This window comes from Macrotis lagotis, chromosome 8 (genome assembly GCF_037893015.1).
Source record: "Macrotis lagotis isolate mMagLag1 chromosome 8, bilby.v1.9.chrom.fasta, whole genome shotgun sequence".
NCBI classification, from domain to species: domain Eukaryota; kingdom Metazoa; phylum Chordata; class Mammalia; order Peramelemorphia; family Peramelidae; genus Macrotis; species Macrotis lagotis.
Genome location: NC_133665.1, coordinates 67,292,683 through 67,318,223, shown reverse-complemented (window position 1 = coordinate 67,318,223; position 25,541 = coordinate 67,292,683). Strand labels below are relative to the sequence as shown.

General features: G+C 34.5%; 1 protein-coding gene across 5 annotated transcripts in view; it reads left to right on the top strand.

Annotated features, from left to right (window-relative positions):
• Positions 1 to 25,541, top strand: part of GLIS3 (GLIS family zinc finger 3) — a 595,685-nt gene that overhangs the window by 431,339 nt on the left and 138,805 nt on the right. For all 5 annotated transcript variants that reach the window (XM_074197451.1, XM_074197450.1, XM_074197455.1 and 2 more), the window contains 2 exons: positions 4,918 to 5,079; positions 12,075 to 12,185. In XM_074197451.1, coding sequence (XP_074053552.1) covers positions 4,918 to 5,079; positions 12,075 to 12,185 — 273 coding nt within the window. The remainder of the gene's footprint in view (positions 1 to 4,917; positions 5,080 to 12,074; positions 12,186 to 25,541) is intronic.

Genomic DNA, 25,541 nt, shown 5'->3' with positions numbered 1-25,541 from the left:
TGCTCTATCCACTGTACCACCTAGATGCCCCTTATATGTTTCTTTAAAACTCCTTTAAATATTCCACCCAAGACTCATGATGCCCCTGTTCTTTTACTATTTTGAGGGTGCCAATATAGGATTTCAGTTATCCATCTATTGTCTCTCATTCTTGCTACATGACTAAGCCATCCCTTTTGCCAATTGCAAGTGTTCTTGACCTTATTGTTTATGTTCCTTTCTGGATACAAATCAGCTAGATCTTACCCTGGAGTCTACTTTTGCTCATAATATATTGTTCTGCTTATGAAATCATAGGAAACTATAGGTTGAAAATTATGACTTACTTTTTCTCTTATGATAAAATATCTTTTCTACAACTGTGGAGTCATAATATATGGTAGAAGGAAAGTATACAATCTATCTATCTATCTATCTATCTATCTATCTCTTTATATCTCTCTATGATTAAGGATACTCCTATGGCAATAGGAAAACTCTGGAAGAAAGGCAGAGGCATAAAATTTAGTCCTTGAAAGATACTCTTAGAGAACATTTGGATTACTTGAGAGAGTGGTCCAAAACCTACTCTGGATTATATAACAATTTGCACTTTTAGAAGAGGTAGTATTGAGCAATAATAGTAATATAATGTTAATAGGACTAAAAGAAAGATTATAAAGTACTTTGTGTAGATTTTTAAATGCTTTGTATATAAAATTTATTAGTTTCAAATTTGCCATCACCAGCCAAACATAAGATTCACAAATGTATAGAATTCTATAGATATTCTGGGAGAAATTGCAGCTTTATAGCAATTGACTTGTCTAGAGGGGTCATGGAAATATAAGTCTGTCCATTGGTGATGACCAGCTTAGTGGGTTCCTGGGAGATCACATACGCTCCAAGTCTTCAATCAAGGTTTCAAAACATCACAGAACCTCTAGAGGGTCTCAGTTATCAAAGTATTCAGAGATACTTATTTTTCTGTGGTCATCTCACACTACTATGTTGGATCTTCAACAGCCCTTTAGGTTGCCTTAGATTTTGGAGAGATGTGGAATGAAGAGGGCATTAGGGCCTGCCCTGTTCACCCCTCAGGTGGGCCTCTTAACTGAACCAAAGCCAAGAAGAACTGTAGCTCAGAACCAGTCTACAGGTTTGGCATGACCTGAAACCACAGGCTCAGTACAGTCCTAAGTGTGGTTCATTAGCCAATTCCAAGTTAAATAAACTCAGCTCCAGAAGTTTGCTCTAAGTTGTCATAGAGTGAGAACCTTATAAATAGAGGCTCTTATTTAATGATCAGGGAATAATTCCTAGGTCCTTTATCTTTAGTCACAAAAACCTGGGGGATTTATCCCTTCTATTTTTCTTCCCTTAATTCCTATTGCCAAAAGCCACACAGCCTTGTATTTCTTTCACTATGTTGTAAAAGTCCTTGGCTTCATCAGCAATCATCTTCCGTTTAGGCTAAATTTGTTCTTTCTTATGTGAAGTAGAAATCAGGAAAACACCAAAATTATTTTAAGCAAAATATCAAAATTGAAATAAACCAACATATGTCTATGAAACAAGTATAACTCCCAATCAAAAATAAATACAACTTTCATAAATTTCTTTAAATATTTCAGCATGTGGATTCCAGGCATTTAAATAGATGGTGGTATGGCTTATTGGATCACCCTGCCTAGGTGGGTTGCTTTTGCTTTAGAGATCAAGATCCTAATAAAGAATTATTGGAAATATACTCATTCATAAATGTATTCTCCTCCACTGCAATAAGGAAAAAGCACAAATGACATTATACTCTGTAAGATAAGTTATACCTGCTTATCTTGAGTGGGAATCATTTTGTATCTCAAGACTTGAATCTCTCCATGGCTTTGAATCTTTGAAGATATTAAATTTCTGAGCTATTTCAATTTTATAGGTCATTTTATATCTGTAAATGATTCTTGTGGGTGAAAACTATATACTACAATGTGCTTTAAATGTTTAAATGACTGTAGTTGTTTTATTCCTTCTCTAATCCATTTTTCATAGTTTTCACCAAGCAATTTCCCCAATGCATCAATAAGGATGTGTACATGACTTTAATAACTCCCTGATACTACTGCAATTAAATTTAAATTTGTGATTCCAAACTCATGGTGCTCTAGAATATGGTTTCTACTTGCCTTTCTGGGCTTATTTGCCTTTGGTCTCCTTTATATACTCTCTATATTCTTTGTTTTCTCAAGACTTCACCCATCCCTTTGTCCCATCTTTAGCATTAAATAATCCTTTTCTTGCTCCCATCTCTCCATTTTGAAGATCCTTACTTCATTCAAGGTCCACTCCTTTTTTTTTAAGTGTATCTTTTTTACAAAACGATATCTCCTTTGAATTGCTTAAAGCACTTTATTTTTATCTCACCTTCCTTTGTATATTTGTCCTTCCTCCATTTAGATTGGGGAAGATTTGCCCTTCCTTCATTTAGAAAGTAGGACAATAACCATTTATACATGCCTACTCTGTGATAGGCACTGTGCTAAGTGCTTTTTATAATTACGTCATTTCACTGTTGCAGCAACAGTGTGAAGTAGATGCTATTACTATCTTCATTTTACAGTTGAGGAAACTGAAACAAAGATTAAGCAACTTGACCAAAGTCACAACAGTTAATATCTAAGACCAGATTTTCAAAGACTCAGGTCTTTGAGAATAGGGTTTACATTATATTTCTTCTGTGCTTTGTAGATATTTTAAAAAATGCAATATTGAATTGTATAGTGTAGTAGATGGGATAGTAGATGTGGATCAGAGTTTGTTAGAACCCAACTCTGAAACTTATATGTGTAAACTTGAGTATGTAATTTCATAACCTTAGGCCTCTCAGTATTTTCATCTGTTAAACAAGTGGCTAGGAAAAGATAATCTTTAAAGCCCCTTTTAGCTTCAAGATTTATGATCTGATGAATAAAAATTGATAGAACAACTTGATTTTTTTAGAAATTAAATACAATATGATTTCTCTCTCATCACACTCAATTTGGATCAATGTACAGTATGGAAACAATGTAAAGACTGACAAATTGCTTTCTGTAGGGGGGAGGGAAGTAAGATGGGGAAAATTTGTAAAACTCAAAATAAATAAAATCTTTAATAAAAAAGAAATTAAATCCAATAAATATTTGTGTTATTTTGCTATTGATATACAACTGAGGTTTCATTTTTTACCCTTGCTTTTTCTATAATATTGTTTTGTCAATTTAACAGCAGAGCTTCCAAACAAATAAATTACCTATTTTGAAAATGTCTTAACCATAAGGCAATTTTTCTATTGCCCAGGTCATCTTATTAGGTGTGCCTTATTTTTGGATATCTTCCTTCAGCTTCTTTTGACATGGTGGCATATAGCTTTCATATAAAAGATATTTTCAAAGACATAGAGAAATGATACAGTTATGAAGCATCAGTACGCGTACACACTGACTTTAATGATGGCTCCTCAGGCTTCTGCATTCTGCATTATGCTAATTTGTTACTATGACTTTTGTTAGTTTACCAGTTACCAGAAAGTTTCTTCCCTCCTGGTTCTTCTAATTTAGACCAATTTGGAAATGGAAAAGTGTGTTAATTTTTCAATAAATCTTTAAGACACGCATCACTGTATTTTTACAAACTTGTCCAGATGGCTCACAGCTAATTTTCTCTGACATAAGTAATCACAAAAATCTAACCCAAATCTGGTACATAAAGTGACATGTATAGTTGGTGGAGAAATGCAGTTCCTATAACATCTGAATGTTTTCAAAACTAATGCTTGCTTGCTGGCTGATTTTTTTTTTTAATCTGACATTCCTTGGGCTATTTTCCTTTCTTCCTCAGTGAATTTAGATCCTGGCTTATAGAAACCTTTGTCACCCCCAATACTGCTCTCACAGAGTCATCCTCACTTTTTCACTTAGTTACCAATTCTTAAAATACCTTCATACCATTGGTCAAATATTTTCTTTTATCTCTACTCGCACAACCACCCTACAATTCATTCAATCAGTCAATACATACCTATTAAGCACTTAAGAGTTCAAGCCTTCATCACATCTCACCTGGACTTTTGCAATGGCTTCATAATTAGTGCCTCTTCCTTAAACCATTTTCTACTCAAAGATGTCTTCCTGCTGGAATGCTTTTCTTAAAGTTCAAGTCTGACTATATTACCTATTCTCAGCTCCTTAATTCCCTCCAGAATCGAAGAGTTAAGTTCTTTGATATTTAAAGCTTTTCACAATCTGACTTCCTTCTGTCCTTCTAGTTTTTCACTTTATTCTTCTTTATATACTTCATGATCCAATCCTTGTGCAGCATACTCTAACTCCCATCTCCTTGTCTTTGAAATATTTTTCCTTCCTCACCCTGTCCTCAGAACTTATGACTTCTTCAAGACTCCACTCAAACAAAAGGAAAATCTTTCCAAATGTTTCCAGCTGCTACTAATAATGCCTTTCCTCCTAAGGATGCCATCTATCTATTATGTATGTATCTTGTACCCCCCTATTTACATGTGTTTTCCCCCAATAGAATAAAAAATCTTTGAGTTAGTGTTTTTTGTCTTTCTTTTTATCATGTAAACTTCACACAATACCTTGTCTCTTTGTGAATGCTTAGTAAAAGTTTTAGATTGATCAATTGATCAATAAAAATAAAAATTTATGGAGTGGCTAGGTGGCACAGTGGATAGAGCACTGGCCTTGGAGTCAGGAGTACCTGAGTTCAAATCCAGCCTTGGACACTTAATAATTACCTAGCCATGTGGCCTTGGGCAAGCCACTTAACCCCATTGCCTTGAAAAATCTAAAAAAAAAAAAAATTAAAAATTTAGGATTTTCTCTGGCATGACAAAAATTCAAATTTCTTTCAACAATTAAAAGATAAATGTTTTTCTTTTTACAGTTTGAGGGCTGCAAGAAGGCCTTTTCAAGACTAGAGAATCTCAAGATTCACCTGAGGAGCCACACAGGAGAGAAACCATACCTGTGTCAGCATCCAGGATGTCAGAAAGCCTTTAGTAACTCCAGTGACCGAGCCAAGCACCAGAGAACCCACCTGGATACCGTAAGAATGGACAGTTTTTACAATTTAAACTTTAATTTCCCATGTTAAGAAATCCTAACATGGAAGCTATAAATATGGGAGTAAGATGGAGACAAATTTTCTTTATGGCCTGTAAATTGATTACCCTAAGGCATCAGAGCCATGAGAAAAGTGGTTAGAAAGTACCACAATCATACATTCTCACCCTTTCTTTCATATAGATTCAACTAAAACCTTAAAAGCTAATTGGTAGGAAAACCTATTGAATCAGTTCCCTGGGAATATAAAGAATTTTGAGTAGGTATTGTAATAATTCAAATTGTCATTATCATCTATGCACAAAGATGATATATATATAATGACATATACATATATATCATATGTAATGAATGTGATCATTATAGAAACTTTCAGTCATTTTTGGTCATGTTCAACTCTAAATGACTCCTTTGGGGTTTTCTTGGTAAAGATACTGGAGTAGTTTACTCTTTCTTTCTGCAGCGCACATTACAGATTTAAAAAAAAGACAAAAACAGTAGATGTCTAAGGCTAAGTTTGAACTTATGAAGATGAGTCTTCCAACTCTGGGTTTGGCACTCTATCCACTGTATCATCTATCTGTCCTAATTATAGAAACATAACAGTTTAAATATTATCTCTAAAATATTCTGGTTGTGTGAACTTGGACAATATACCTTAATTTCTGCTTTTGTAGGCAACTCTGTAGGACTTGAAGTGGCAGAGATGATATTAATAGACATTGGTAGAGGGATCATCTTCATCTGACTCTGTGCATTTCCACTGGATATCTCCAGACCTGAAATTCTCTTGTTCCTTGCTGTGACCTGGGTTCCTCTGAATCTCAGTTAAAATTCTATCTTCTTTCTCAATCCTTTCCTGGTTTCCTTAAATGCCAGCACCTTTCCCCTCTAAGATTATCTCCAATGTATCCTGACTATATTTTATTAGCCCATAGCTGTTTGCATGTTATATCCCTCATTAGATTGTGAGGTCTTTGAGAACAGGAACTGCTTTTGTCTTTCTTTGTATTCTTGATGCTTAGCTTAGTGACTAGCATGGTGTAGGTTACTAATTAATAAATAGATGCCTATTGATTTCATTCCCATACTAATGAAATAACAAATCAAGACCCTATTCCTTTGCTTCATCCTTTCAAAGGGGCTTTGTTATATTTTATTTTTATGAAGTAAGAACTAGATGAAGTCTCCCGAAAATTTTCTCTTTATCCCCAGGCATAAATTGAACACACAAATAACTTTTTGAGAATCACCATTCATTGGCTTTAGACATTATTTTTGCTTCTTTCCTTAGGTGGGCTAGTATAAAGCGTCAATGTGTTGATGCTGGCAGATGATGATGATGATGATGATGACGGTGGTGGTGGCTAACATTTACATAATGATTTAAGTTTGCAAAACTTTTTGCAATATCTCATTACAACCTCACAATAAGCCTGTTATGATATAATAGGTGCTCTTGTTATCCTTTTTTTACAGATGAGGAAATTGAGGCAAGGCTTAAATGACTGACATAATAAGAGTTAGCATTTATATAATACCTTAAGGATTAAGCATTATCTCAATTGATCCTCAGCAACACTATGAAGTAGATACTGTTCTTATCCCCATTTTACAGATAAGAAAATTAAAGCAATAAGATTAGGTGACTTTCTCAGGATTATTCAGCTTAAGTATCTGAGGCTGGAGTTGAACTCAAGATTTCTGTACTCCAGGTCTAGTATTTGAATCACCTGACTGTATTAGTACTTCAGATTCTCTGCCTTCATAGATAGTTTCTGTGAGTTGTTTTGGCTAAAAAAAATTACCTCCCTAATGAAATCAGGGTTAGCTCTCTGAATTTCGCCAAGTCAGTCCTCATACATGAATTATTTTTTAAAATTTGCTTTCCAATTACATACAATGATAGTTTCAACAGACTGACAAATATTTTTTTGGGGGGGCAAGGTTTGTGTTTTACAATTTTCTCCCTCCCTCCTTTCTCTTCTCCCTCCCTCCAACAGAAAGCAATCTGATATAGGCTTTACATTTGCATTCATGATAAGCATAGATCAAAATTGAACATCACACAAAAATCCTTAATGGCCACATGCCCAGTTGGTACCTAGAACCTTTCCAGCTTAGTAAGACCTTTAGCTTGTTTCTACCTACATGGACTTGTGGAACTCAAGTTTCCCCTCTCCACTACCATGAAGTATTAAAACTGACTTTAATAGGAGAATGATATGATAGTAGAATTAAGAGGGAGTAGAATTCAGTGATGGAATGGATAGAATACTGGATTAAGAGTTAGGAGGACTTAACTTCCTGAATTCAAATCCAGCTTCAGATATCTCCTAACTATGTGACCCTGGGCAAGTCTTTTCACTCCATTTGCCACAATTTCATTACATGTTAAATGAACTAAACAAAGAAGTGGTAAACTACACTAATATCTTTACCAAGAAAATCCCGAATGAGCTCATGTGCAGTTGGACCTCTCTGAAATGATTGAACAACAAAAAATAATCCTAAAGTGGCAGTGTCATATAATGACTTAGAAAGTTGATCCCAAACTAGAAAGATTTGAGTTTAAATCCTAACTCTGACTCTCTGCTCTCTGTATGACACTAAGCAAATAATTTAATCTCTCAGTTACCCGGGAAACTCTCATAAGACAATGAGTTGGAGAGAAGGTGTCAAACTGCATTGGTATAGGGACTTTCCTTACTTGAGAGTTCCGTAAAAATCACAGATCCATCACAGATCCATTGTTGAATCCTGATAATAGCCTCTATTTGTATAGCATTTTAAGGTTCATGAAATGCTTTACACACATGATCTCATTTGGTCCTTGCAATAACCCTGTGTGGAAGGCTGTATAAGTACAACCATCCTCATTTTACAGTGATAGTATTCAGCTAATTAATCCTAAGGGTATAATTTAATTGTGCCTACCATATCTCTGTAGCCACTTGAACTTTGAAATAAACCCTATGAACACATTTGCTTTTCACTATTATGTCTTTAATTTTCTTAATGTTCTGAATGTTCTTTATCTTTATCTTCATATACCTTTCAGACATCTCCGCATATTTTTTGAATTGCATTGATATGCCTTTGTTATTTGCTTTTCCAATATGTATGACATTCTCTTCATATGTGGCCAGTTATGATGATATGTAATTTCACTTAAATTAACAAAAGCATCAGGATAAATGTATTATACAAATTGGATATCTCTTATCCCACATTCTTGCAAATAATGTATTCATGACAGTATTTTTTCAGTGTTAATATTCTAGTGTCTATTATTAAACTATAGCAGAGCTTGAGTTTTAAAAAGATACTGTTATTTCTACACACCTTCTCATACATATTTACAATTATTCTGATATCATCGTTGACATATTTATTACATTTTTATCAGTTTCTATTTGTCACTAGTGATTTCAAAAGTATTCTAGTTTATAAACATTATATGCCTTTTAGGGGGGATATTTCTATTTAGAAAACTTTTAGATGCAGCCAGATGAAAAAGTGGATAGAGTTCTAGACTCAGAGGCAAGAAGACCTGAGTTCAAATTTGACAATTAGTAGCTGTGTAACTCTGGGCAAGTCAGAAAATTTATATCTACCTCAGTGACATTTACCTTAACATGAAGATAATAACAGCACAGGACTCTGGGAGGTCATAGAATGAGATACTATGTATAAAGATACTTCAAATATTATATAAATACAAGTTACTGTTATTATTCATTATGTCCCATGTTACAAATATATATAAACATATACTTATATAAACCAAACACATAAACATATTAAGTATAAGCCATAATCAAATAATTGTTCTGGGTGCTGAAGAGAGATGCAAAAATCAAATAAGATATGGCCATGGATCTCACAAAATTTACAGAAGGAGAACATAATAAAGCTATTTTACACAAATGATATATAAAGTGTAGAAGAAAGGTCCAATCCAAGTGCTATTTGAAGAATAGAGAAAACAGAATCATTGTTGCCTGAGAAGACGGGCAGGGGTCAAGGAAGGCCATATGGGAAAGATGACATTTTTGTTAGAAAGGATTGTGATTGAATTGATGGATGGCTGATACATAAGAAAGAATATGATGACATCAAGCACAGGAATCAGGTCAATGGAGGGCTGAAGTATCCCATGTCGAGAGGAGTAGTGAATAGATGACACTGGGTCAAGTTAAAAAGAACCTAGAACACCAAACTAAATCAGATTGATCTTTATTTAGCAACAATTCAGAAAGTTTTGATTAGAAAACATGACTTTTAAAATTGTAGCAGATTAATCTGGGCAGCAATATGAAGGATTAATTTATAAGCAAAGCCAGTCTGAGAACTGCTGGACTAGAAACTTCCTCTGCTTGTTCATTGTGCTATAAAAGTCACCCTGGCCCCTCCATAGGGGCCTAGCTAGAAAACATTGATTTATGGTATATGCTATTTGATCAAGTCCAAACTTAGCTAAATTGGAAGAATTTCACCATCAAGTAATAGGGAAATGAATTAATCCAACACTGCTACCCATGATGATCATCTTCTTTGGAACTGAGGGATTATCTGCATTCAGTACCCACACTGGTGAAATCACACATCCTTGAAGTCTAGAGGAAACTATTCTTCAAGTAATGTGATTTCTAACAAAGTATTAATTTGTATAAATTTATATTGTAAGAAACTAAACTTTTATTAGTCTATCAGCAAGCTTATCATTCATGAGACCTATTTGGTTTATTAAACATTTTGTTCATTAAAAATCATTTAATTATTATTTATAACTTTGAAAACTTTTTTTGTGTTTGCTTGTTGATACCTTGGTATCTAATTAGGGGAAGAGAGTTTCACAGTTAAAAAATAATCCTAAATCCAGTTTTTAGTTATCAAATTACAAGTTAGAATTTGAATGAAAAGCACAGATATTCAGGTCCAGAAGAGAGGGCATATATATCATAGAGAGTGTAAGATAATATTACTTTTAGAATTAGACAAATGATCTGAGATTTTCTATATCTGAATTCCAAGTTACAAATTGCAGGGATGAGCAAAGAAAGGATGAGCACTGTAATATACATCCATGCTGTATATTTATGGGCTCAAGTGCATCTTTTACCAAACTCCAAAAAATAAATGTAATTGACTATTCATTGCTCTGCATTGTGTAAATCTCCTCTTTTCTCTATCAGCAGAAGTAACAAAGATATGCATAAATATAGTATTCATCCTCAGTTAGAATGATTGCTAAATGAAAAAGAAACAATAGACTGTTCTAAAATAGCCATGGGAATTCCAAAAACTAGATCTGGTTTCCAGAAATTAGGATCCCAGAATTTGAGAACTGGAATGAAAGTTGGAGATTACCTACTCTAACTCCTTTATTTCACAGATGAGCAAACTAATGGCCAAATAAATTTAGTGACTTGTCCAAAATAACCAATGAGATAATATTTGTAAAGTACTATGTTATTTAACTTAATTGTGCTAATCACTGTAAGCAGTGCCATTGACTTCAGGATTGATTGTGAGATTGTACTCATTCTCTGAAGTAAATGTAGCCCATTAAACAGGAAGACAAATCATATATATATAGACTTCTGGGAATAGGATGTTATCCCCAAGTAGTCTGGCCTATGCAATACCAAATGTGCAGATTTTAAAACAGAAAAAAATTAACAACAGTAAAATGGAATATAGATATTGTCTTTATACAACAATATAGGGTCTAGATATTTGAAAAGATTAAAATTTTTGATTTCTTAAAATTTGTATTTATACAATGGACACATCAAAGACATGAACTCAATTGGTCATCTGTCAATTCTATCACCTATTTAGTTAATTATTGACTGTTTCCATGTAGTATAAATACACTTATTTTCTAATTTCTAGCACTTGGGATTAGCAAAAGAATTTGCCTGGTAAATGCCTATTGTCTCAAACAATTACTGTAACATTTCAATACATTTGATATGAATATTGATATGAATATATTTTATATTAAATTTATAGTACACTCCAAAGGTCATTTCCCAGACAAGCTAAAAACTCATACTTTATCAAAAGCTAAATCTATGTAAATATAGTAAATGTAAATAAAATGGGACATAAGTGAAAGAGCCTCTAATCTCTGAAATGGATGTCTCTAAGGTCTTTTCCAGTTCTGAATATTACAATTCTTTGATTCTAAGTAATTCTAATGTTTTTTCTGATCCTCTGCAACTCACACAACTTAAAGATGACCTGTGGTGAACCGAACTTCATCAGAACTCTAGGTCACATCTTAGTTAACCAAGTGTTCCTAGATATTACTTTTCTAAAAAAGCAAAATTCTTCTGCAAAACTAATCATCTGAAAAGCATGTAAAAGCAACCTGCTTAATTAGGTCCTGTTTCTCTATCTGATACCTTTGATACCTGTTTTTTTGTAATATTCATTTTTTTCCTACTCATACTACATTAAATTTCCCTTCTTGATTCTCTTTCTCTCTTTGAATCAGGTCTCTTCTGTAACACTTCCCAGTCTTTTCTGGACTATACTGCAACTTCTTTACCTGACTCACTAAAGAATATGTGTTTGCTAGTTTCTGACTATGCCAAAGATTATTCTCAGGGCAGCAGAATTGTAAGTACAACCCAACACACTCTCTAATAATCCCATTGTTAAAAAAAATGTCACAGGGTTTCATGTTATGTAGGCTGGTGAAATGTAAATTAGATTCTTAACAGTGATCAAAGATTCTCCATCTCTTTGTTTTGGATTTTGTTTTCCCCTACAAAGTCTGCTTTCCTTTTTTGCCCTGATATAAAATTACCAGGTTTTTCTACATGGATTTTGCGTTTATTATCCAGTATTTGAGATCAGTCAGTGACAATGCATGTTTTGGAAATCAGGAGGCTTAGCATGGATTTTTCCCTTGTATGCCTCATGATTTAACCACAGCTGTTTCTTTGTTTCTTTTTTATTCAGAAACCTTATGCATGTCAAATTCCAGGATGTACCAAACGCTACACAGATCCAAGTTCCCTAAGAAAGCACGTCAAGGCCCATTCTTCCAAAGACCAACAGGCAAGAAAAAAGGTAATTTTTCAGATGCTGACCAGTCAGGAAAATACACCCTCAGTTACTGTTATAGCTTTAGAACTGTGCATAGGGTTAACACTTTACATATTTGAACTTAGATTGCTCAAGTTATAATGTGTTTTAGATTTTATTAATGAGGGAAGTCTTCCATGAAGAAATGTTAAGCCTCATGTTTGCATAGCTAGCACATACATATATGAATTTGAAGAATTGATTCATTCATAATAAAACTCAAAGAAAATAATGATAGAGAACGTACCTTGGTTGAAAAGTCACCCTATGGCAAAAAAGAGCTGAATATTTAGTAAAAATATAAATTGGGGAAAGGGGAGGCAATCCCTGTTAGTTGTGTTCTCATGAAAATTAGTTAAAACTGTTCTATTCCTGGTAATATAGGAAGCAATAGCCTTGAAAATAACAAACTCAGTAAACATACTACAGTCCCCTCATCCTACTGCCCATTTCACTTCAAATCAAGTGAATGGAACTGTATGGTCATTTCTATCTATCAAAATTATTTCTACCCCTATCTCCATGTATTTTCTTATCAAGAGGAAATTTAAAAGACATTCTTCTGTCAATGCAGCCAGCTGTAGGAACCTCTTTGTATTTTGTGGCTATGTAGGACATTTGATATATCTGACCACCAAAAAAAATCAGACCCTTAAGGTTTAAATGTCTTGCCACTGCGGTAAACTGTGTTGGCCCACTGGGTCTGATGTTGGTTCCTGGGGTGTCTGACTAGTGATGGGTTCTCTATATGACTTGTAACCTCAGTTGATTGCCCATCTCTTCTGAGTGTCATTTGAGTCCCCTCTAAACAATCCAGAAGGCAGTCTGAGACACAACTTGTTTCAAGAGATTGAACTGTGTGGCCAGGAAATCAAAGGATGATTTCAGGTCAGCCCACTTTCTAGTCAGAAGCTATAAGTTCTTTTATTCTTTGAAATATATTTAGTGCTTTTATGTTGGTAAAATGCTCTACAATCCTTTGTATTGTTCATTTTCCTTTCCCAAAGAGTTGCTAGCACAAGGTTAGTCTGAGTGCTCAAAGCTATGACCTTTTCTGAATGAAGTAGAGTGGTGCCTAGGTGCTGAAGAATTTGATAGATGTTCTCAATCACGTGGGCACCCACCCTGGGAAATGAGGTATGGGAATCATTTAAACCTCTCTTCTTGAAATACTGTCGGATATACCCAGCACAAACCCCATATGGTTAGTATTTGCAATGTTTAGGTACAGCCTGGACTAAAATTGTATATTTTCCTGAAAAGGTAAAGATTATATGCCTTTTGCATTATCAGTGAGGGAAATTATTTGCTCAAGCAAATTGTTAATAAAGACAAGAGTAAAAGAAAAGGATTTAATCCAATTAGAAGCACAATCCACAGTAAAAATAATTGCAGAGAATTAAAGGGGATCTACCAGAACTGTCATTTGGGTAGCCCCATGATAGTGATTCACACTTAACTATTAATAAAACCACCTTCCATTACATTTGTTCCAGAATCAGATGCTTCACTAATTCATGCTGGCCTTCCTTCAATGTTAGTGAGATTTTACTATACATCAAGTCTGTAACACAAATGACATTATAGGTACTTGCTCAGTCCATTCCCTTTTTGTATTGAATGAATGAATGGAGTAAATGAAAAAACTACATTAATTAAATATTTACTACAATTTAGTTATTGGGGATACAAATCCTTTGTGTAACTTTTGGTGTAGAACCCAATATATGAATTGGAAATAGCAGAATATATGGGGCAAGGACTGCCTCAATTCCATTTTTATATACCTAGTCCAGTGTCTCATATAGAGTAGGTATTTAACACTTGTTAGTTAAAATATACCATGCTATTTTCTTCAGAACTAGAAAGTATTATAGATTCAAAGAATTGGAGAATTGGAAGGGATCTCCTAGATAATCAAGTCCAGGGACTCTTAACCCATTTTGCAGCATGGACTACATTGGCAAAGCTTATGGGGGAACCTATAGTGAGCTTATGGCTCACTTTTCAGAAAAATGTTTTAAATACATAAAATAAAATATATGGGATTACAAAGAAATTATATTGATTTATAACCTTTAATAATTACAATTATATTGAAATACAGCTGCCAAAATATTAGGAAAAAATACTAGAACTCAAGGTAAAGAACTCCTAATTCTAGTCCAATATCTTTATTTTTATCACTGAGGAAAGTAAAGCCCAGAGAGACTAGGAAACTCCTCTAAGGTCATTCATTTAATTGGCAACCCAGCCAAAACCAGAACCCAGCTATAGTTAATCCAGTGCCCTTTCCAACATATCACAGCTTTCTCACTTATAATCTCTTATTCAATTAAAAAGAGGCAGCATAAGGAGAAAGAAAACTATCAAATAAAAAAGGGTACCTTCAGGAAGTATTTTTGGTTTTCTTTTGTCCTCATCCCAACTTCTGTGTAGGGAATCAGCAGATTTTGTTGTGTGGAAGATGCGTGAAACATAATTTAAAAATAACAGCCTTTTACTCCATAAAATAGTTTGAGGGTCAATTCTTAAGCAACCTTTCCAAAGAAAATTTGGCCAACAAGGAAATGAACTTTCTAAGACCATTAGCATAAAAAGATGCAAAATCATGGTGTGTTTTTCATATTGTCATAAATAAAATGAGGTGGTCTTTTGTGTGCCATTGCTGCAGTTTTGTTCATTTCTAGCAAATAACTGACCTAGACTTGGCTTATTATTATTTCCAGAGCAGTGCTTATTTTCATATTTTTAACCTGTTCATTTTTAACCTGTTCAAGTCTACCAAAGACTTTAAAGCAAAAAATAAACATTAATCCCAGGAGAAGCAGGGCTAGTATATTTGACATCAGTCAATTTGAATTTTTAAATCTTTCATTGGCATTCTAACATATAATGTTTACAAGGTACAATGGAGTTACTGGACCTTCGAGAAATTCTAATTGCTAACTCACATCATGCTTTGGTATTTGAAATATTTCCTGGCAGTAATAATAAAAAAAATGCAAGAAACAATAAACCTTTTAAGGCAGAATTAAGATTATTTACGACTTTAATTAAAATAGAAAATTGGCATCATGTCAAAAAAGCCTTTACAAAAATGTGAATTCATCAAAAATAACCATAAAAATTCCAAGGTGATAAAGGCATAGTGGGGTAATAGTTCCAGCCCTAGGGAACTGTTCTGTTGAAAAGAATGAAACCCTTTACTGTCACACCCTGTTAGTCATGGATTCGTTTAATATATCCTGCCTGACTGCCTCTAATCCTCTTTTTAACCTCCCCCTAGACACTAAATGACATTATTTTGGTGTCTTAAGTTGCTGGCTTTATGAGATTGCACCCTGAAATATGTTCCAGAGATCGGGCACCTTCAGTCACAGGAGAAATCTGTCTAAGTAGATGGCCGAGATACTACACATCTAAGGATGAACAATTCCCAACTATAAATCTCTTGTTTTTGTTCCCACACCTGTTGAAATCCATCTTTGGAACCCAGTGTCCAGTATTCATCCCATTTCTGCCAAAATATACACCTATTTCATGGAAGGAGGTGAAATAAAATAAGAAAAAGCCTAAAATTGCAGTTAATTGGTATTCAAGCTGTGCAAAAATATTCTCTTCTGCAGAGGAATTGGGATAATTTGACTCATTGCATGCAGAGTAACTTTTCTCATAGCATAATATGTGCACACCCACACAGCTCATCAGCTGGTGTGCAGACTTCTTCCATCTAATCTGCTTTGCAGATCTTGAATCCATTAAATAAATGATCTACACAGGTAAAAGAGCATTGAATCCCAAAGTCACCAGCTATGGTCTCAACTGGGCATAGAATTGATCCTGTAGGATGAGAAGCAGATTTATTTTTCAATTCAGTATGCTGAAGAGAGGATGAAAAAAAGGTGTAATTCAGGGAATAACCCACTTGAAGAAATTTCTTAGGGCTACCAAAGCTTTATCAAATTTTTTTCATTTTTACCTTTGTTAGTCCACAAAAAAATACGGATTTTCCCCTCAACTCTGGCCTATTATTTTTAATGAAAAGAAAAATGATTTAATTCTTAAAGGTAGGGCTCTCAAGAATGATTCTTCAGTTTGCTTGATGCAGCTTTGGGAGGGATTCTTGCAACATAGACCTTTGATCTCAAGCAATGACTACCACCTCATTTACCTTTGAATCAGGGATGACTTGAGGAAAGCCACAAAGAACAGAATTTAAAATATGTACAAATAAACCAAATGTTTATACTTGCCATCAATAAAAAAACCAATCCTAGATATGTTTTAGACCAACCCTTAAGGCAGAGCAGTTTTAATGCTATTATCTTCTTCTCTTGTAATGCAACTTCTTACCACCTAGACTGAAGGACTGTAACTTCTGGCTTTGCAAGCTATTAACCTTTTATTAAAATAGAACATGGATTTGCCAGATTTGGCTAGTATGTATTCTCTTGAAAATCTGTGTGAATATTTATGGCTGGTTAATTGGATCATTTTTTAATGAGCTAGAGGAACACATTATTACAATAATCCTTGGATGAATTCTTTGGCAAAGTAAATAATTCTTCTGAAAAATAGCCATTGTACAATCCATCAAAATTATCTAAAATGGGATTCACCTGTGTGAGTCAATGGAAATAAGATCATCTTTGAAGTCTCAGGTCTTATGTATCATCCTTTGATAATTAGTGATAATCTCCATTAAAAACAAGACTAAGGGGGCTGCTAGGTGGCTTAGTGGATAAAGCACCGGCCTTGGAGTCAAGAGTACCTGGGTTCAAATCCGGTCTCAGACACTTAATAATTACCTATCTGTGTGGCCCTGGGCAAGCCACTTAACCCCATTTGCCTTACAAAAAAACCTAACCCCCCCCCCCCCAATACTAAGTAGTAGACTTCTGAATAGCTTGCTTATTTAGGTATGATTAATTCAATGATTTTAAGCTAATGGTGATTTTCAGTGGAAGCCTATGATACACTGGACTATAAGAGAACCCTTCAACCCCATAACTCCACTATTCCTCCCACCCTCAAAAGCAAGACTATGTCTGAACTCAGAGGTGTTCTCCTCTGGTTTCAAGCTGCTAATACTCTTCTTTGCTTACTTTATTGTAAACTTTAGCTTCCCTGCAAGAAAGCCATGAGGTTTTCTGCACCTTTCCTTATTCTCTGATAAAAACCACCTCTAAACTTCCATTATGTGGATATTAGGTATAAACAGGAGCTGGAACCATAGAATCCAGTCTTGATTTCCCCATCTCATCTTTCAGCAAGAAGTGATAAAAGAATTTAAGAAAATCATTCATAATTTGGTCATGTAGAATTTAGAAAACAGTTAAATTAAAAGTAAAAAAAAAAAAGCACCATAGCCAAACTGCTAACCAAACTACCAATTGTTTGCTCAGTTTGAGAAAGCATAATGCCTTAAAAGGTCCACCTTTTAATCACTGTTCACTGACAACAGTTGCCCTGTTTTTGACCTGGACTCTTGACCCCAGTCAGACATATCCTAAATGTAAGTCATCAGGTATCTGAATAAACTGGGTGAAATATAGCATAAGAATATGGATGACTCAGTCCAAATCTATGACCGCTTCTTGAAACACAGGTCAATCTACATGACTTATTGGTGATGAATCAGTGGTGACGTCCTTGTATCCCGGGACCAGTATCTTTCTTCTCTCCCTGCTCTCCCTGGCAGTGAAATCATCAGTCCCCATGAATTAAATTATAATCTTATGCAGATGACACCTTAATCTATATTTACTCCTGGATGTTTCCAACTGTTTTTATCTAAGCAACTTTAAGTTCAAGATACATAAAATGAAATATTACTTATCCCCCCAAACTACTTTCTTTTTGACTTCTCTATTTCTTTAGATAGTTCCACCATACTCCTGGGCACATCGGGTTTGCAATATCAGAGTTATCCTTGATTCTTCCTTTTCCCACCTTCATATACAATAAGTTTCCAAGTCTTGTTGATTTGATCTCCACAACATCTCTCCCATCTATCCCTTTCACTCTACTCACAAGGCCATCACTTCTCCCCTGGAATATTGCAGTAAATTTTAATTAGTCCCTTGCTCTAAGTTTCCATTTCCTTTAATCAACACTCCATAGTGACCAAATTGTGTGTGTAGGTCTTACCACAGAAATTATGAGTAAAATGGATAAAATGCTGGTCCTGGAGTCAGGAATACTCCTCTTCCCTGAGTTCAAATTTGGCTTCAGACACTCACTAACTGTAGGACCCCAGGTAAGTCACTCAACTCTGTTTGCCTCAGTTTCCTCCTCTATAAAATGAGCTAGAAAAGGAAATGGTTAACCACTCCAGTATCTTTGCCAAGAAAAACCCAAATGGGATTATGAAGAGTAGGACACAACTGAAAAACCTGAACAACAACAATTGACCATGTCTTTTCTCATTTTCCATCTTCTGACATTTTCACTGGCTGTCCCTAATGCCTGAAATGAATGTTTTTCCTCTCCATCTCTGTCTTCTAGCTTCTTTAACTTCCTTGAAACACTTACTGAAATCTTTGCTACAAGAAATCTTTCTCAACTCCTTTTAATTCTAGTTAATACTTCCCTCTATTAGCTATTTCCCATTTGTCCTGTATATAACTTGTATATATATATATATATATATATATATATATATATATATATATATATATACGCACACACACACACACACACACACACACATATATGTATATGTTTATTGTCTTCCCCATTAGATTGTGTGCTTCTTGAGTCCAGGAACTGAATTTTACCATTTTTGCGTATTTAGCATTTAGCATAGTTCCCAGTTAGTATGTGTAAGGTGAGATTTTGAACTCAGGCTTCCTAAATTCTGTCCAGCACTTGGTTCACAATGATTCAAAAGGATGGTACTAAGATTTTTAGCCTAGGTGATAGGGAATGTCAACAAAAATAGGTAAGTCAAGAAGAGAGGTGTCTTTGGGGGAAAGATGAAGGCTGCTATTTCAGATACAGTGAGTTTGAGGTGCCAATGACTTGTAAAGGTGGTGGTATACAATGAGGGGTTCTAGATTCTTAATAAGATCATTTGTTTATGTGACTGACCCAGGGGTTAGATGTGTTTAGATGGGCTAAAGTGGATAGCTACCTGGAATGGAGGATAGAATCACTGAAGTTTACAGTGGAAGTCAAGATGAAATCAGTCAAAAACTTTAGGATCCTGAAAGTCAAGACAGACATGAAGGATGTTGAAGCCTTTGGAAGGTGATCCTATGGGAAAAGGGTGATGTTTGTTCTATTTAACTCCTGACAGTAGCACTAAGATTAGTGGATTGAAGTTTTCAAGAAGCAATTTAAGGCTTGAAACTAGGGGAAAACTTCCCCAAGTAGAATGGTTGGATCAGAAAGTTGAATAGTTCTTCCCAGCAAAGGCTGAGTGAACTCTTGTTAGGAATGTTGTAGTGGGAGTACAAGTTGAACTAAAACAGAATACCTTACATAAAAATCCCTGCAGGCTTTATATAGGCTTAGAAGGTCAAAAATTAGCATTATCTAGGAATCCTATCTTTCTTTGGGGGGTGGTACAGGGGAGAGAGTGGTTAAGTGGCTCAGTGGATAGACCCCCTGGACCTGAAATCAAGAAGACCTTGGTTCTTATCTAGTCTCAAACATTTATTAGTTTATGACCTTAGGCTAGTCACTTAGTCCTGTTTGCCTTAGTTTCTTCAACTGTAAAATGAGTTTGAGAAAGAAGTAGCAAGCCACTGTAGTATATTTGCCAAGAAAATTCCAGATGTGGTCATGAAGAATCAGACATGACTGAACAACAGGAACAATAATGTTTTATTAAAATTTTCTTTTATTTTGTTAAATATTTCCCAATACACTTAGGAAATATTTGTAGCAGGCAGTGTTTTTGACACCTCATGACTAGATGGCTGCTGAGATCTCTTCCTATTCTAAACTTTTGTAATTGTCATTCTCAAGAATTTATTTTTACTTGTCATTCGAACTCATTGACAATTAGAATCAGTAAATTGTACCGCTACTTTATAGTCATATCTTCAAAAACCTACAATTTCATGTGACAGGATTTTGCTTTTTTTCCCTAAAATTATTAGAAAAGCAAAACCGTCGTATTTTATTGAGCTCTGCACAGACAGCTAAATAAATATCCAAAGAATGAGGGCATTTTGACAATTGTTCTCATGATCAACTCAGTATGTATGGTATCTAGCATTGTCCCATGTGCAGTCAGTTACTTACTAATTGCTTTTTGATTGATTGACTGACAATCTTAAGCCTTCTTCTAAGCTTCACATTCCCTTGGCTGATTAGTTTCTGAATCCTGATGCAAATGATTAGCCCAGTTTGGGGTGGTGAGAGGAAGGGGGTAGAGAGTAGGAGGCAGTGATTCAGCTCAAATGCTCATACTACTTACTTATTTAACGAAAACAATACCAAAGACCAATCCAGTCCTTCAAATGCTCTTGGTGGAATTTCTACATTTTATTTCAAAGTCCAAAGAGAAGTCAGAGAAAATGATTGGTAGTGACTGGTGTTTTAAAATGTTTGCTGTGGTATTTGTCTTTTCTGGTCCCTGAACGCAATTCTAATCTCTAGTTAGGAATGATTGTTGACTGAGATTCCATCCTTAATGTCAGGGTTGAAAATTTTTACTATATTAGAACTTTCCATGTTCTTGATGATATGACTCTCTCCTGCCATCTTTATTTGTTGAATGGGCTCACTGAAATGTGAAGATTTTTTTTTTCTGGATGTCTTCACACAAGTACCTAAAGAAGTCTAATTTATAGATAGTGAGTAAAAGTTTACTACTGTATAGGTCTTTGGGCAGGAAATAGGATACAATTTGATCTTCTTTTGAACTGAGTTCCTTCCTTAGTACTCCAGATCTGAAACATGGACTGTTGTCCAGGCTTGGTGTGTTTATTACAAGAGCTGATAAAAATAAAATTTCCTGTAATTTTGTAAGTCTAATAAAAAAGTTTTTAAACTGAAAAGGAAGGGAGGTAGAAACTTGCCTTCATATACCATCAAATGAAATAACATGGAGAATAACTGTAATATAGAACAATAGTAATAGAAATGTCCAGAAATTCTTGGGAGAAAAAAAAATCATAAAAGGATTGATTGCACAAGGCTAGGCTCAAATTTACAAATACTGGCAAAAAACAATGTGAAAATCACAAGGACAGGGGCAGCCAGGTGGCACAGTAGATAGAGCACCAGCCCTGGAGTCAGGAGGACCTGAGTTCAAATCCAGCCTCAGACACTTCATAATCACCTAGCTGTGTGACCTTGAGCAAGCCACTTAACCTCACTGCCTTGCAAAAAAAAAAAACCCAATTATCAAGGACACAAATTTGACTTCATAGTCCTCACTGGAACTTGGCCATATAATAGAATTTCAGCAATAAAACACCTCAATGGCCATTGAACCCAACCTATATCCCCAGAGAAATACATGGTTATTTTGTTTTTACTTTAAGATCTCATGTGAAAGGAAAACTTACTACCTTCTTTTTTATATATAAATATTATATTTGTTTTCCCAATTATATAGAACAATAGTTTCTATGTATTATTTTTGTAGGTTTTGAATTTAATAATTCTCCCCTCCCCTCCACAAAAGGCAATCTGATAATCTTTTCATTGTTTCTATGCTATGCAATAATCAAAATGGAATGTATTGATAGGAAAAAACATATCCTTGAGGAAAAAATAAAATATTAGAGATAGTCAAATTATGTAGCACATAAGATAACTTATTTTAAAAATTGAAGGTAAAATCTGGTCTTTGTTTAAATTCCATAGTTCTTTCTCTGGATGCAAATTGTATTCTCCATCACAGATCCTCCATAATTGTTCCTGATTATTGCACTAATGTAGTGAACAAGTCCGTTAAGGTTGATCATCACCCCCAGGTTGCTGTTAGGGTATAGGTTCTGCTCATCTCACTTAGCATTAGTTCATGAAAGTCTTTCCAGGCTTCTCTGAAATCCCATCCCTCCTAATTTTTAATAGAACAACAGTGTTCCCTAACATACATATACCACAGTTTGTCCAGCCATTCCCCAGTTGATGGACATCCCCTATTTTTTCCAATTCTTTGCCGCCACAAACAGAGCTGCCACCACAAACAGAGCTGCAATGAATATTTTTGCACAAGTGATGTTTTTACCCTTTTTTCATGGTCTCTTCAGGGTATAGACCCAGTAGTGTATTGCTGGATCAAAGGGTTTACACATTTTTATTGCCCTTTGGGCATAATTCCAAATTGCTCTCCAGAAAGGTTGGATGAGTTCACAGCTCTACCAACAATGCAACAATACACCCCAGATTTCCCACATCCCTTCCAACATTGATCATTGTCCTTATTGGCCAATTCAGGAGGTGTGAGGAAACTCACTGTGTTCTAAAGAAAGTTTTTACATTTTTGGAGAACTCTAATAGTTAGAAATGTTTTCATTATATTAGGTCTTCATCTCTCTCTCTCTCTCTCTCTCTCTCTCTCTCTCTCTCTCTCTCTCTCTCTCTCTCTCTCTTTTGATAATTTTCACCCATAACTGCTATTTGGGGTTTCTAAAGCCAGAAAGTTGAAATCTAATCCTTCTTCAATAGAATAACTTTTCCAATATATGAAGATAGCCATGGGATCAAAATTTATAACTCTAAAAGGTCATCTTATTCAAAAAGATAAGAATAGATAAAAGAAAGTTTTTGTATATCATGGGGTATTGTGTTTACCAGGAAGATGTGTGAGAATCCAGGAACCACAGTGGGAGGGGAGGGAAGGGTCATTCAGAATATATTTATTAGATACCTGCTATGTTGCTAGGTATTCAGTATATAAAAAAACAAAGGGTAGAATGGTTCCTATTTGCTATGAGCTTACATTCCAGTGAGTCATGATAAAGAACATTGAAGTGAAAATAAATGAAAATTGAAACAGAAGTAATAGGGCCTGGCACATAGTATGCTTAGTAAATGTTTATTCTTTTTATATTATATTGCTAATGTAGTATACTACAATACTCTGAACTCTCTGAAAAGGGAGCTTGAGAGTTTTGAGAATCTTTCTTCACTCTAGTATAGAGTCTTGTTTTAATTGTGAGAGAAGACTATAATTATCCAGTCATCTACTGATTTCTAACAGATTTTCCAGACCTAAATCTATGATCAGGCAATCAATAAACATTGACTAAGTGCCTGTTATCTGCCAGGCAATGTGCTAAATTCTGGGGATACAAAAAGAGGCAAAAGATCACCCTGTCTTCAAGGAGCTTACAATAGTGCTCCAAATTTTGAGTCCAGATACACTACCCTCATAGCATTCTTCCTATCTAAAAGTCTAGTAACTTTGTAGAATAAAGGAAATAACTAGGCATTCAATTTAGTATTCAATATTTAAGTGCACAGAATTCCCCATGTCAATAACTGTCATTATTTGAGAGAGAAAGGTCAAGCATTTTAGAAAGGTCAAGCATTTGCTTTTTACCAAAGTTTTGGAATTACCAGGTTTATATGTATGTGTTTCATGGACATAATAGAAAAATTCATTTCAACTGAACTTTTGTTATAGAAACTTAAATATTCATAAACCTGGTCTTCTTTATCCACAGATAATTTGAAGATTGTCTTTGCTTTTTACATTAGTTTCAGTATGTTTATATTTACTTGTAGAGATAAGAATATGTGGATATGGTTTTTCCCCTACTTCCTTTTCCCCTAATTTATAAAAATAGGTATCATTAGAGGCTATGTGTTTTTTAAAGAAAATCTTCAGTTATTTTGATCACATCTTAATGCTTAGCCAAGAATCCATTTGTACCAAGAGAATTCATGAACAGTTTTCAGTTGGAGTTAGAAAAGGGACAGTCTCTGGAGCAAAGTACTATGGAGATCCATGTCTCAAAAGTTCATGAGATTTGGGTGTGAGATTATAGATCTAGAAGACTAAAGCTGCCTAAAAACTTGCTTGATTTCCTGTTGGTTCTCCTTATACTCTCAGTATTAAATCACTGTATTATTAACATTAAATATCAGTATTAAAATATCAGTATCAAAATCACAGAATATCACTCCTGGGAAGCACATTATAATCTATTCCAATTTATTCTTTCCTATGAAGGTCAGATGAAACTTGGTAATCCAGGTAAATGGCAGGTGAGAGCAGTGAACAAAATATTAGAAAATTATATTTAATAAAGATTAATATAAATTCCATAAAGAGAAATCTTCATAGTATAGCATAAAGTCACATCTGTATGTACTGCTTCCTGTGCATTTGATTAAAAGGGTTGAGAAGATTCATTAACAATCCTATTTCGGTTCAATTCAGTGATCAAGTGGAAATTCTTTTGTGATTAATATCTTGCACATAGCAGGTAGAAGTGGTATTTTAAAAATTATTGTTAGTAGAGGAATTGGCCTTTTCTTGCTCTAAAATTCCTGCACCAACAGTATTAACTAATACAAAAAAATCACCTATTAAAGTCTACTCCCTTCAGTATAATCTTGGTATTTTGCCAGACATTTTAGAAAATAACCCCCCACCCACCCAAACAATAGAAAACCCATCTTAAAAATCCTGGCAATAAGTGTCACTTATCCTTATGATTTTTTATTGATTTTGTTACTTTTGAGTGGGACTTTATTCTACATTTAATGGTTGGAAAGTCTTAGTAGGGAACAACTTTATCTAACTTCCTTAGATTTTGAGTTTTCTAGGAGAAATTGATTAAAATGTTCACTTATTCTAAAACCAAAAGCACATTGAGGGGCACCTTTAATGGAGTTAAAAATAGAAGCAAAGTAAAGGCCTCAGAGTGGGACAGAATCTCAGAGATTCAATAGTCTAATCTTCTTTCAAATGCTAGGAATCAATTTGAGCTATAGAGGTCAAAGATTAAATCTGTTAAAAAATCTCTATTAAATCTCTATTAAATCTAGTTCCCCTAACACATAAAAACTTTCCTAATATTTACCAAAATGTATAGAAAAGTTTTGTCCTTGAAGCTATACTGTCCAGAATCTTATCATTAAATTGAATGAAGGTATAGATGGAATAGTTGTAAAATTTGTGAAGATGTAAGAAAAGGAGGAATTTTCTGGAATCAAATTGTGGTGGCTCACAAAAGCCAATTGTTAAATTTTCAGTGTAAATATTTAAAAATGACAAATGCTACCAATCAGTTCTGGATTTGCTGTTGTGTTGATTTCTAGACTTAAGAAAGTAATGAAAAAAATGTTAATAAAACAGATTAAACTTAATAGTTTGTTATGTTTAAATTTTTTCTTCCCATAAATTTGGTTGTTAAACACTTA